Source organism: Alnus glutinosa, chromosome 3 (genome assembly GCF_958979055.1).
Source record: "Alnus glutinosa chromosome 3, dhAlnGlut1.1, whole genome shotgun sequence".
Lineage (NCBI taxonomy): Eukaryota > Viridiplantae > Streptophyta > Magnoliopsida > Fagales > Betulaceae > Alnus > Alnus glutinosa.
Window position 1 is genome coordinate 7,696,106 of NC_084888.1, and position 15,176 is coordinate 7,711,281.

At 35.7% G+C, this 15,176-nt stretch overlaps 1 protein-coding gene across 2 annotated transcripts; it reads left to right on the forward strand.

Annotated features, from left to right (window-relative positions):
• The first annotated feature begins 5,459 nt into the window (after positions 1 to 5,459).
• LOC133862583 (wax ester synthase/diacylglycerol acyltransferase 11-like) lies at positions 5,460 to 14,088 on the forward strand. Of its 2 annotated transcripts, XM_062298425.1 has the most exons (8): positions 5,460 to 5,742; positions 6,009 to 6,270; positions 6,423 to 6,998; positions 8,302 to 8,368; positions 8,479 to 8,588; positions 12,029 to 12,238; positions 13,390 to 13,527; positions 13,648 to 14,088. In XM_062298425.1, exons 2-8 carry the CDS (start codon positions 6,025 to 6,027, stop codon positions 13,822 to 13,824), a joined length of 1,524 nt encoding a protein of 507 aa, XP_062154409.1. In that variant the 5' UTR covers positions 5,460 to 5,742; positions 6,009 to 6,024; the 3' UTR covers positions 13,825 to 14,088. The 2 variants fall into 2 exon arrangements, with proteins under 2 accessions (XP_062154409.1, XP_062154408.1); XM_062298424.1 differs by lacking the exon at positions 5,460 to 5,742 and having other exon boundaries at positions 5,862 to 6,270.
• The last annotated feature ends 1,088 nt before the right edge of the window (positions 14,089 to 15,176 follow it).

Genomic DNA, 15,176 nt, shown 5'->3' on the forward strand with positions numbered 1-15,176 from the left:
CAGCTTCTATTTGAATTTAATGTAAGCTCTCAAAAGCTGATCATCAGAATTATTCCTAGCAAATTTCGTGAAATAGCTCATTGCTCCTTTTTCTTTTTTTTCTTCATCAGATCAAAATTTTCCAGTGTTACCAGCCTCATTGTAAAGGCATATCTGATAAGTATTGCAGCCTTCTTGAATTCGCCAGCTGGCTTTTGATGAATTAATCAATGACGTCGTTGGACGTTCTTGAAGGATACTGTACAATGGCTTTTCCTTTTTCTTTGGTTTTGAGATTATCTGTAGTACGTACATATAATAAACTTATGATATACTTTAACTATAAATAGTCCTATGTTTTTTTCTTGGTGTTTTTATAATATTATCTCATATATTAGTGTTCTTTTATCCTCCTTTTAAAATTGGAATAATTTGAAAGTGTCTCGTAGTACCAACTTTAGAAAAATGGGCCGCAACCAATTATGTTTTTGGTAGCATTTCCAAGGGCTCCACTATTTTTTCTTCAATACGGTTCAGAATGGTAAGGACCCTCCTTTGTAACAATTTTTTCCATTTATTTTTTAAAAATCTCATTTTGTAGCTCATGGGGCAACAATGAAATGGCATGATCTATAGGCTATAGATGTAAAGTAAAAAAAAAAAAAAAACCACCACATTTTTATCCTATTAGTATCTCACTTTGTTGATTTTTATTCCATTAGTATTTCACTTTGTTGACGTTACTGTCAATCAACCCTTGAATTAATTATTGTTAAAAAAGAAAAAGAACATAATCTAAAGACTAATTGGTATTGCTACGTCAACAAAGCAGAATATTAACATGATACAAGTGTGGTTTCTAACATTAATATTAACGAAATGAGAAATGCTATATATAGAAACCACACTTTAATTTTATCCTATAAGTATCCCACTTTATTGTCACGTCAGCAAAGTAAGATACGTGTGGAAGAGTATTAATTAATGCTATATATCACATCATTATCTCACAGTTCTCACTATGCTATCGTGATATTGTTAATCCACTCTTAGAGATATCATTCCTTGTTAAAAGAAAAAAGAAAAGAAAAAGGCTACGTCAGCATGGTAGGATATTAGTTTAGTATATATGTAATATTACTTACAGTGAAATAAAGAGAAATGCTATATATTACACTAACATCTTACCCCATCTAACTAGGCTGATATGACAATACAACTAGGCTAGTATATATCTCGTTAAATGCTCTTAAATTTAATTTAAGACATAAAATAGATCAGGAAGTCTAAATAAAACGGAGAGAACATTAATTTAAACCATAAAAGGTGCCTTCATCATTTTCTTTATTAATTGTTCCATGCAGTTGGTTGGAATTCATTATAATGATATTGATTGTTCATTTATCTGTCTGTCATCTCAACAAGTAGTTAATTGATCTTCAAATTTGTTGATTGACTCGGTGCCTTTAATGCAGGACACTAACTGATAAGGATGAATTTGAATAAATAGCTTGAGAGAATCCTTATCCGACACCTCGAATATTTGAAATGTATCAATTATAAGTATAATGTGATCTTGTAATTAGGTGTGCCTACTCTTCCGTCAACCCAAAAAAGAAAAGAGTAATGATTCAATGCCACCCAAAGATACAACTTTTCACCATCTTGCCTATGTGGCAAGGTGGTTCCTCACTATTTTTTGAGTTTTTTTTTATTATTTTTTAAAAATAAATTAAGGTGGGGGACTTCCTTGCCACATAGGCAAGGTGGTGAAAAGTTGTATATTTAGGTGGTAGTGAATCATTACTCAAAAGAAAAAGAAAAAGAACATAATCTAAAGACTAATTGGTATTGCTACGTCAACAAAGCAGAATATTAACATGATACAAGTGTGGTTTCTAACATTAATATTAACGAAATGAGAAATGCTATAGAAACCACACTTTAATTTTATCCTATAAGTATCCCACTTTATTGTCACGTCAGCAAAGTAAGATACGTGTGGAAGAGTATTAATTAATACTATATATCACATCATTATTTCACAGTTCTCACTATGTTATCGTGATATTGTTAATCCACTCTTAGAGATATCATTCCTTGTTAAAAGAAAGAAAGAAAGAAAAAAAAAAAAAAAAAAAAAAAAAAAAGGGTACGTCAGCATGGTGGGATATTAGTGTAGTATATATATAAGAGATAATTGTACCGTTGGTCCCTGTGGTATGCCATAATTATTTTTCATTGCCTATGGTTTAAAAAGCGCATGGGAGGTCATTACGTTTTACTCCTTAGGTCGATTTTCCGTCCACCTTTTTGACTGAATCTGTTAGCCATACACGTCAGCGCCACGTGTCGCCAATAAGATAGCGACACGTGTCCATCTTCATAAAAAATATAAATTTATTAATAAATTTATTATTCTTTTAAAAAAGAAAAAAGAAAAAAAGAAAACTGGCAGGCAAGGGGTGGCTGCGCGCCACCCCCAGAGGCCGCCTGGGGTGGCGCGCGGCCACCCCTAGATCTACTAGGGGTGGCCCGATGGCCACCCCTATATCTACTAGGGGTGGCCCCGCGCCACCCCCATTGGCTGGCCACCCCATTGCCACCTTTTTCCTTTTTTTTGTTTTTATTTTTTGAATTTTAATTTTATTTTTTTCAAAAAATAAGTATTTTTATTTATTTATTAATAAATTTATGTTATTTTATTAAGATGGACATGTCAGCGCCACGTGTTGCCGATCAGATGGCAACACGTGGCGTTGACGTGACATTTGACGGAATCTGTTAAATTTTTTAATGAAATTTGACTGTAAGGATCGATTTGTAATTATTACATATTACAGGGACATCCCATGCACTTTTCACACCATAGGGAGTGAAAAATAATTATGACATACCACAGGGACCAACGGTGTAATTATCCATATATATAATATTATTTATAGTGAAATAAAGAGTAATGCTATATATTACACTAACATCTCACTCCATCTAACTAGGCTGATATGACAATACAACTAGGCTAGTATATATCTCGTTAAATGCTCTTAAATTTAATTTAAGACATAAAATAGATTAGGAAGTCTAAATAAAACGGAGAGAATATTAATTTAAACCATAAAAGGTGCCTTCATCATTTTCTTTATTAATTGTTCCATGCAGTTGGTTGGAATTCATTATAGAGAAATGATCCCTACACTCATTTCTCACAACAACCCCACAACAAGTTGACGTGGCTGGTAATATTTTATTATTTTTTTACAAAAAAAAATGAAAACAAAACAAAAAAATAATAAAATATTGGAAAATGTTAAATTTACAACACCAACACAACAACCCCTCACATGAGGGTGGACCCCACACACTGGGGTCCACCCTCATGTGGGGTCCACCCTCATGTGAGGGGTTGTTGTGTGATTGTTGTGATAGTGTTGTGTATGAATCAAATCCCTAAAATATTACCAGCCACGTCAGCTTGTTGTGGGGTTGTTGTAAGAAATGAATGTAAGGATCATTTCTCCTCATTATAATGATATTGATTGTTCATTTATCTGTCTGTCATCTCAACAAGTAGTTAATTGATCTTCAAATTTGTTGATTGACTTGGTGCCTTTAATGCAGGACACTAACTGATAAGGATGAATTCGAATAGATAGTTTGAGAGAATCCTTATTCGACACCTCGAATATTTGAAATGTATCAATTATAAGTACAATGTGATCTTGTAATTAGGTGTGCCTACTCTTCCGTCAACCCAAAAAAGACACATTGACTGTATTTAGCGTTTTGGTCCTATTGTGTGAAGGTCATTCATTCGTGATAACGATTTTCTACCATTTTTAAGAGATTATAAATTGTATGAATTCATGTTGTTTTTCTTATTCAAAGAGTAGTTTGAAACAGGCTATTTATTAAAAATGTGGTATAGTATTAATTAAAATTAAATATATTTTTATTAAGTTCTTGCTCTTAATGTTTTAGTTTTCTAAAAAAAAAAAAAAAAAAAGTACATTTTCAATGGTAAAGAAAAAAAACCTTACGAATTAATGTTGAATATTTAACCACACAAATAACGTGGCACGTTATTCAAAAAATTAAATAATATAACATCATTAAATGCATATCCAGTTTAGCATTTTTTTTTTATATATATATATATATATATAAAAGAAAAGAAAAGAAAAAAGAAAGAAAGAAAGTGGAGGTTGTTAGTGGTTACTGTCTTTCGTAAAGGCAGAGTGTTGAAAAGGGCAAAAGGACGTGAGGGCATTTAGTTTGACAGGTGAGGAAAGTGGGACTTTAAATGCTCAAACCGGCCTCCGGTCTCTTAAGAACTACCCATGGTCGTTGCGGTTGGGCTCCTTTAATTTTGTGCATTCAACTCAAGCGACCACATTTTCGGTCCCAACCAGCGGTGTCGCTTTCATATTCCCTACGCCCTTTAAATTTTCCACCGCCTCTTGTTTATTTCACATCATTAAACCAAGTTTTATAATACAAAACATTAATTATTTATTTTTAAATTTTTTTTGGTATGTCAGCAAATTTCATTAATAAAAAAACATATTACTCAAGGGATGGACCAGGATTTTTATTAAGAGATCGAGGTCAAAAATAATTTAATAAAAGTCCAACTTAATTTTTTGAGTCTATATATATATATATAATTGAATAAAAAAATTTAAAAGAAAATTTGAAAAGTAAGAGAAGCCATGGCTCCTAGCTCTTGAGTTACGACATCTCCATAAAAATTTATTGGTTCAAATTTTATTTTGTTATTTTTAGCGGTGCAAAATATGTACGTGCCATTATTAAATATCTTGGTTGAAAGTTGAAATGGAGAGGATATGATCCTCAAAATAAGGGTCTCTAAACCCCCAAGCCTACCAAAATAAACTTCGCCATTAGTAGAGACTCGCCAAACCAGTACACATGCAGCATTAAGCTGATCATCATATATATATATATCAAAATGAATTACATTTAACTTACGGCATACATTCAATTTTTATTGAATAATTAAAGTCATTATATAGATATATGTACATGCACGACATGAATAACCTTGCCTCCACTTGCATATTTTTTTTTTATTATTATTAATTTTCCTCTTCTGGGCTATGAACTGACAGAAACAATTAATGATTATAATGAGGGGAAGGGAGGAAATTAAACGGGGGAAAGTTGGAAGAAATGTTGTAAATTTTTGACGTTGGAAGTTGGAAGTAGCTAGAAATGAGTAAGATCGATGGAACCATCTGGGTCGTTCCACTGCCAAAAAGTGTAGATGCAGTCATGCAGCTAGCATGTGGAACCGATCGAATATGATGCATAGAAAACCAGGGTAATTATGACTTAGTAGTAGTGGCAGCTCAGATGGAAATTGGCTTCTCACACATGAAAATATTGTTGTGTAGTGGACAATTATTGCTAAATTGTTCTCTTCCTTTCAAACAGACAAAACAAATGGTTAGCAGGAACGACTGTGAGTCTGTGACGTGACGACCAACTCTCTCCCAACTCTCTCGCTTTATTAATTGCTTTTAATCACATTTTGAGGTCTGATCATGATTTGCTCATTCTAGGCTTTAATTTTTAACAATTGATCATGATCGACATGCATTAATGCAACCAAAGATCGACGATGCATGGTCCTCGATCTCCAAATCTCTCGATCGAGCTTTTTCTAATCAAATATGGAAGTGATATATATGCTGGTACAGGATGCTTATGGTGCTCTTAAAGATACCTGATTTCAAAAGTGTAAGCAAAAAGATCGACAACTTGCTTCCTTATTAAATGTCTCTGGTATTCATTATTTGGAAATTCTAGGTGCCAATTTTGAAGCTAGTCCTTCCTATATATTCAGACACAGAAGCCTCGCATTAATTTCTTCCTATATATATAGGACGTCCAACTAAACAAGAAAAATTGAAGATATACATATATTTATACTGTCATAAATATTTATTGTACGTACGTAGATAGAGCTTAATCGGCTTAATGGAGTCTGAAGAGGGTCTGTGCAGGTCGAGAAAGCAAGCTATGAAGCCTATCAGAACCAAGACAGCAAACGAAGAAGACGGTGAAGATCACCACCATCTTAAAAAACATGATGATGAGGTGTTCGAAGAAGAGCCGTTGAGTCCATCAGCTCGGCTGTTCCATGAACCAAATTTTAATGTCTACATCATAGCCATCATGGGGAGCAAGACCAAAATTCAGGTGGATATCGTCAAAGCCAACTTGGAGCACACTTTGCTTAAGCACCCTCGCTTCTCTAGTTTGCAGGTAATTATGAAAAATAATCTCATTTTAACATGAATTATTTTGCCATTAATATGTAGAGCATGTCTGTCACCGACGTAATTAACTAATCATTAATTTGATTAGGAATAATATGACCAAAATAATTATATTATTACTTACCGAAAAAAGCGCAGGTTGTGGATGATACAGGGGATATGAAATGGGTTCGAACGAAGGTGGATTTAGAGAAACACATAATAGTTCCTGAACTGAATCCTGACATGGAGTCAGGCGATCAATTTGTTGAAGATTACGTCTTTAACCTCAGCAAAACCACCATAGACAAGTCCCAGCCTCTCTGGGATCTCCACCTCCTCAACGCGAAAACTTCAGATTCAGAGGCCGTTGGTGTGTTCAGGATCCACCACTCTCTAGGCGATGGAACTTCTTTGATTTCTCTTTTACTGGCGTGTACGCGAAAAATATCTGATCCGGAGGCTTTGCCAACGGTTCCGGTGAAGAAGAAGAAGAAGCAAGAAAAGAGTAGCTCTTGGTGGCTGTGGCGGTGCTTCGTTGGGTTCTGGTGGGTTTGGCAGCTCCTTTGGCACACTGTCGTTGATGTTTTCATGTTTATGTTAACGGCTTCCTTCCTCAAGGATACCGAGACGCCTCTCAAGGGGCCAGATCGCACTGAGTCCAGTCCTCGAAGAATTATTCACCGGACGGTCAGTTTGGACGACCTTAAGTTGGTGAAGAATGCCATGAACACGGTAATAAGTCGATCGACTCTCAAAAGCTCTGTTTTCTTTGGTGTTTTTTTTCCTCTCCTGTGTTTTTGGGATTTGATTAATTATGCAAATATTTTTTTAAAAAAATTAAGCAAAAAAAAATTAAAAAAAATTGAAGGAATTTTCTTTCCTGCCGATAGTAAGTGGAAGTCTAATAACATGCCCATATTAAGGGGGTTCGTCTGAAGGTCCCCACCATCTTTTATTTGGTAAACATTTCCTGACATCAAATTGAATACCTCATTAAAAGTTAGGGAAATGCTACAATTCCCACCACTATCCCACCCCAATCCCACCACTCCTAAGTGTAAGAAGTTGAAAATTGACTTATTAAATAAAAAAGTAAAATCACTTTAGTGTTGGTGGGATTGGGGTGGGATGGTGGTGGGAATTGTAGCATTTCTCTTAAAAGTTATGTCTCGCTCGAAAAGAGAGAGAAAGAGAGAGAAAGAGAGACTACATTAAAGTTATGCCTGCCTCATAAAACTAAAAATTAATTCATGTTCTTTTGCTCGATTCTATCACTCTTCTTTTTGTTTTAATTTTTAAAATAAACTACATTAATTTTAGTCCAATTTTAAATCGCTCTTTCATGTACTATATATGCAGATAGTGTTTTTTTTTTTTTTTTTTTTTTTTTTTTTTTTTTTTTAATTTAAAAAAGATGCAAAAATTTAATTATATCTTAAAAAAATTATAAAAAAATTAAAGAAAAGTAAAACAACAAAGGTAAAAATAAAATAAAATACAAACCTAGAATTGTTGAGGGATTCATTCTGCCGCGCGGGGCATCCACAAATGGGAAGGGTGCAACCTGCCCTCTACCACTTGGTTGAGGATTTTTTTTTTTTTAAAAAAAGAAAAGAAAAGAAAAGAAAAAAAAGTTCTTTATGTATAAGTCGAATTTCAAATGAGCTCTGATTTAATAATGTCAAAACGAGTGATTTAAAACCAAGTTAAAACTCATACAGTTAATTACAAAAACTGGAATCTAAATGAATTGAAACCCAGCCAAAACATAGAGGCTAATTTTGATTTTGATTTTGATTTTTTTATTTATTTATTATTAAAATAAAGATTGATCTGTCTCAGACCCAATCTAAAATAGAGGATCTAAGATATAAGAGAATAAATTAATATGTAGCTTATTATTCCTATTTATTTTTAATATCCAATTAAATTGAATTCGAGTTCATATATATATATATGCATGAAACATCTGTACGTAAAGGAAACAAAACTGTTTAATTTTAGACTAAATTGACATGCTTTGTGGGGTTTGCAGACCATCAATGATGTCGCCCTAGGAGTCACTCAGGCTGGTCTATCCCGTTATCTCAACAGAAAATATGGTGACATGCATCCTTTTTGATCAGTTGGCTTCCAATTAATTATCATGTACGTACGTGTCACAATAGATCGACCACACGTGCTCACCATGTTTCACTGTCTCCTTCCGCAGGTCAGGGTAAGAAAGCCGAGGAGGCAACTGAGACGAAAAACTTTCTTCCAAAGAAAATTCGTCTCAGATCAACTTTGCTCATAAACATAAGAACATCTGTAGGAATTGAGGTAAAATTAATTCCTTCGATCTCTTTTATTTTATTTTCTATATATAGGCGTAATATATATTGTTGGTACAGTTTTCGGTATGGTATGAATCTGTACGTTTTTCTGATGTTCTTCACGCTTCTTAATAATTCTGCAAAACAACAAAAACTAATGGACCCTTTCGGGGGTCATCTCCGATGCCTAAATTAGCTTCTATAAGAAAATAATGGTCTGTGCATAAAAACTGAGTCTTAGTTTATACCTAAGGTATTGACATATTTATAGGCAAAGAGGTGGAGTCAAAGCTGGATTAGAATTCCTGCTCCTTGTCGATCTAAAACTGCTGTCAGAGTTCTAATTGGACTCTGATAATTTATTAGACTTCTAATATGATATCTTCCTAGACTTCTGATCTGATCATTCTTCTTATCTGATTGGACCATAAGTTATATCCTAATTCCACCAGGGATAGGACTACTGATCAAACTATACTTGGGCTAATTAGAGTCCTATCCCAATTTACTGAAATAACTGATACCTGATTTTCCTAAAGTAGTTGCTAAATGTCTATCTCCTCCTTGGATCGGGTTGAGTGGAATTTATTTCCAACAATTACCCCCCAATTCTCTTATCCAAAGCTTGCTTGAATAATGAGAATTCTATGTCTAAGAAAACCCGAGCTTTGTCTCATTCTGAAAACCTGCCAACCTGCAAAACCTGAGGGTTAAATCTTACACCCCATTACCTTCTTGTTTTTCTTTAAGGTTTTCTCCTTGTCTCTTGGAATGGCTAACTCCTGAAAAACCTGTAAAATCCGAGGGCTAAATCCGACCCCCCTTTTTTCTTGCTCTCGGCTAGAACTGATCCGAGAGGCTTTGCCTCGCTCTCGGTTAGGACTGATCTGAGAGGCTTTCTTCTTGCTCTCGGCTAGGACTGATCCGAGAGGCTTTGCCTTGCTCTCGGCTAGGACTGATCCGAGAGTTTCCTTCTTTCTCTCGGCTAGGACTGATCCGAGAGTTTTCTTCTTTCTCTCGGCTAGGACTAATCCGAGAGTTTTCTTCTTGCTCTCGGTTAGGACTGATCCGAGAGGCTTTTGCCTACAAAAGAAGCAACATCAATGGGTTCCCGGTCCCTTCACCGGGAACATTCCGATACTTAAGTCAGCTCTATTCTTTTATTCTAAAAATACTTATTCAAAAAATCTGGGGAATTTTCTGTCTTTTATTATAACTAGTCCGAGTTAAAAATAAAAGTCTAGTTCTTTGCAAACATAAATGCTAAAAATAAAAGTCTAGCATGAAATTCCCGAGAGTCCTTTCTACATGATCACAGGCAGATTCTGTTGTTGCCTCGGCTCTCTACGCTGTGGGCTTCTGCTTCCTCGGTCTTCTCTTCTTTCTATGTTATCTCGAAGATCATTCTCCTGATGCCTCTCATCTAGCTGAGGACGGTCTCGGGGATAGTAATCCCTTGGCTGATGATCTCGGGGCTGATAGTCTCGATGATTCTGAGGCTTGTTATTTCCTGGCTGGTTCCGTTGCTCTCCCAAGAACCGAACCAGCTTGCCATTCTTTATGAATTCTTCTATTAATAACCTTAGGGTTACGCACCCCTCGGTGTAATGACTTACTTGTTTATGAAAATCACAATACTTACCTGCATTCCTGTAAGAAGGATTACCTGGTATCTTTTGTGGTTCCCGAAACACCGGATCTTTTTTGATCTCCATAAGGACTTATGATATCTTGGCATTGAGAGGTGTGAAGTTATAATCTTTGAACTTCTTTACCTGCCTCTGCTCTTCCCCATCAGCTTTTCTGAATTCTTTCCTTTTCTTTTCTGGGGCTGTCTCTTGGGGTAGCCTAGAACTGGCCATAGACTTCAGCGTCTCTTCCTGATTAATGAATTCTTCTACCTTATCCATGAGGCCCTGCAAGGTACTCAGTTTCTTCCGGACCAACTTCTTCATCAAAGGCTCCTCGAGCGAAATTCCTTGATAAATGGCAGCAAAGACCATATCCTCGATCGGATCTTCAACCGTTACCTTCTCTCGGTTAAACCGAGCCATGAACTCCTTAAGACTTTCGTTGCTTTGCTGGTGCAATGATAGCAAATATCCCGAAGGCTTCTTCCTTGTCCGGAAAGCCAAGAACTCCGTTAGGAATATCTTGGACAATTCCTTGAACTGATCAACAGAATTCGGGGGCAGCTTCCTAAACTAGTCCCGGGCATTCCCCGAAAGAGTAAAGGGGAAGGCCCAACATGCTACTTTATCGAGTGTCCCGTGAAGGTCTAGATGAGCTCGGAAATTCTCTAGGTGATCTAGGGGATCTCCGTCTCCTGCATAACTTAGAATTTGGGGTACCTTAAACTTCTCGGGTAGCCGATAGTCTGCTACTCGTCTGGTGAAGGGTGAGTCTGTACCCATTAGGAGCTTATTCACAACTACGGATCTGCTTTTGTCCTTTCTTTCCATCTCCATATACGTGCACCTTCTCTCCAGCTCGACAATAACTCTGCTCAAATCTCCTTGACGGTCATCCTCCCTCTGAGGATTAGTGTTGCTGTTGTGATCTTCTTCCTCACGCTCATCCCTGTTCATCTCGAGATTGGGTTGTTCCGGCCTCCTGCTCAGCAACTCAGCATTCCGCTGTGTTAAGGATTCGATCTGGGCTTCCAACGCTGCTATGCGATCCTGGTCTCCATCGAGCGGTGGAGGCTGTGGATTATTCTGAACAACCGGTTCCAGTGGGGCTCTAAGCTATCGGTTGGTCTGGCTTCCGGAATGTGTGTTCATCACCATGTTGGATCTTCTTTTTCTTTTATGAGGAACGAATAATCGTTTCCCACAGACGGCGCCAAACTGTTGGTATAGTTTTCGGTATGGTGTGAATCTGCACGTTCTTCTAATGTTCTTCACGCTTCTTAATAATTCTGCAAAACAACAAAAACTAAGGGACCCTTTCGGGGGGTCCTCTCCGATGCCTAAATTAGCTTATGTAAGAAATAATGCTCTGTGCATAAAAAATGAGTCTTAGTTTATACCTGGGGTATGAGCCTATTTATAGGCAAAGAGGTGGAGTCAAAGCTGGATTAGAATTCCTGCTCTTTGTCAATCTAGAACTGCTGTCAGAGTTCTAATCGAGATATAGAATTGATGTCAGAGTTCTAATTGGACTCTAATAATTTATTAGACTTCTGATATGATCATTCTTCTTATCTGATTGGACCATAAGTCATATCCCAATTCCACTAGGGATAGGACTACTGATCAAACTATACTTGGGCTAAATAGAGTCCTATCACAATTTACTGAGATAACTGATACCTGATTTCCCTGAAGTAGTTGCTAAATGTCTATCTCCTCATTGAATCGGGTTGAGTGGAATTTATCCCCAACATATATATTACAACTATATATAGAAAAATTAATATATACTGTCAAATTAATATATATGCAGGCTTTGGCTGATATGATGGAGAACGATACTCAAGTCAAGTGGGGAAACTGGATTGGGTATGTCCTCCTCCCCTTCACCATTGGATTAAGGGACGATCCATTAGACTATGTTCGTGAAGCCAAGGCCACCATTGATCGAAAGAAGCACTCCTTCGAAGCTATTTACACTTTTTCCATTGCCGAGTTGGTTCTCAAATTGTTTGGCATTAAGGTAGAAATTACTCTCTTTTGACTTAGAATACTGTTAAATCACTATTTATCTTATAAGTTTGAAAAAATTTCATTTATAACTCTTAATCTTTCATTATTTTTACAATTAAGTACTTAAACTTTAAAAAATGTCAACTTAGGGTATTAATCTTTATTAATTTCAACACACCGTTTGAATTTCCTATTAAATTCTATCGAAATTCTCAAAATACCCTGTGTTTTTTTTTTTTTTTTTTTAAATAAAATAAAATTTTTCAAAAATACATGCATGGGTATTTTTGCAAATTTCGTTAAATTTTGACTAACATCTAAATCTTGCAATGTTTTTTTTTTTTTTTCCTAAAAAAAGGAGGAGTATTTTGAGAATTTGAAAGAACTTCACTTATAACCCCTAATCTTTCATCACTTTTGAAATAAGGTACCCAAACTTTAATAAGTGTTAATTTAGAGTATCCATATTTCAATTTTTTTCAATTTCAACCCTCTATTACATCCTGTCAAAAATTTTATAATACCACTATTTTTATTTAGGAAAAAAAAATTTGCAAGAATTTAATAGAATTTGCAAAAATACTCATGCCTGAATCTTTGAAATTTTTATAAATTTTCTTTCAAAAACAAAACACAAGAGTATTTTGAAAATTTTGATAGGGTTTAACGAAAATTTCTAACGGATTGTTGAAATTGAAAGATGGATACCTTAAATTGACATGTTTTAAAGTTTGGGTACCTTATTTTTAAAAGTGATGAAAGATCAGAGGTTATAAGTAAAGTTTTTCCTAAGAATTTTGACAGGATTTAACGAAAAATTATAAAGATGATTGAAATTGAAAAAAAAAAGAAAAAGAAAAAAAGAAAGAAAGATGAATACTCTAAATTGACATTTTTTAAAATTTGAGTATTTAATTATAAAAGTAATGAAAGATAAGGCGTTATTATAAGTGAAGTTAATTTTTCTTTAAAGTTTTTTATATCTTAACACTTTCCTTCATGTATAAACTTAAACCCCTACTTAATTATATGAAAGAGCTAGAAAAGAAAACGGAAGCATAAAAAAAGAGATTAATGAAGCGTTAGGGCTACATCTTGTATTGAAGCATACAAACTGTATTACGAGTGCTTACGAGCTTGCATTTTTCTGGCGGTTAACAGCGAGCAAGTGGTATGTCTCACAGAATCATTACCCACACTACAATGTGCTTCTCCAATCTAGTCGGACCCCTTGAAGAAATTGGTTTTTATGGTCATCCAATGACTTACCTAGCTCCAAGTTCTTATGGTCAACCACACGTAAGTAATTAGTACTTAATTAATTGGTTTCAATCAAAAGAATGATAAACATTAATTCTTGATATATATATATATTCCATATATTGAGCTGAAAACTATGATTAATACTTCCTCTTGCAGGCATTGATGATCAACTTCCAAAGCTATGTCAACAAGATGACCATTGTTCTATCAATTGATGAAAGCATAATTCCTGATGCTTACCAGCTTTGTGACGATATAGTAGATTCTCTTAAGCTCATCAAGGATGCCGTCATAGCAAAAGGGCTCATCAAGGAAGATCAGAACAGAAATTAAACCTGTTCTGAGAATTCCACCTCAATAATGACTTTGAATGTAGTACTGCACTACTGTTCATTACAAAATTTGTTAGTAATTATGACTTACCTTTCACAAGCTTTTTCTTTTTTATTTCTCAGTTAAAGTTACACCATAATGTCGATAATGATACAGTATTGTGTGACTTCCGAATAAGAGCTCTTGCCGCATTCTTTTGAAATCTTAATTACCATATCCTACAAGTTAAAAGAGTGGCAAAGTTTTTTTTGCTATTTGGTTACATATATTTTCAAGTGCTTACTTTTTTTGATGTAACAATAAAAAAATTAATAATATACAGAAGGCGCCAAATTGTTATCGATAAAATTGAAACGATACAGATAAAGAAACTCGCGAATGGTGAGAAACCTTTCCACGGACGGCGTTAAACTATTAGAGCAATTTTTGGGGCATTTGGTGCACCCCTTGGAAGGGGTATCCTTCACTTTGGCTACTTCTGGGTGTTTTGGAGAACCGTTTGGATGAGAGGGTATCCTTCACGTTCAAAGCTTTAAGTTGTTATGGGAGCTCTCGGTGTAAGATTGGTGTTCTTGCAAAATAAAGAGGTGGTCAAAAGATCCCCGATCAGAACCTGGATACACTTTGATGCTTAAGTTAGCATATCTACATTTGGAGTGAATAATATAAAAGTTCATGAGCCTTACTCACTCTCAAAAGACGCCTTGAGAGAGGAGGAGGGGTGCCTATGATTTATAAAGTGCCTAGCTAGGTTATGTATCTCTAGGCGATGCGAGATACTTTAACACGCCTCCTCACGTATGGCAATCTTGACCAAATACGTGTTCAACATTGAGAGAGAAATACCCATTATCGTTCTAGGAACTTGTTCTGATACCATGTATAGAGCCTTACTCACTCTTAAAAGATGCATTGAGAGAGGAAGAGAGGTTCGTGATCATAGCTTATAAAGTGCACAGATCATATATCTCTTGACAATGTGAGATACTTTAACAAATAAGAGTGTAAGGTGTGCAGTTTTGAGAAGCCTAAGAGAGAAAGATGAAGAGATAAAGGGAGAGATCGAGAGAATGTGAGAGGGAGAAAGGCTGATCGAGAGATAGAGAGACCGAGAGGCCTTCACCATGTTAGAGGATCAGATATCGTCTGCAAAAGACTCTCAAGATAGGCATGAAATTAAGCCTACAGCAGCCCCTCAATCCAAGATTCACTCCACTCTACACGCAGCCTAGACCATCTCAAGCTGAGCAGCTCTAACCCATGTTCCAAGCTGACACAAGACAACAACTCCATGCATCACGCTTGACAGCAGCCCAACTCCCTTGACTCACACACTCCATGTTTCCAGCATA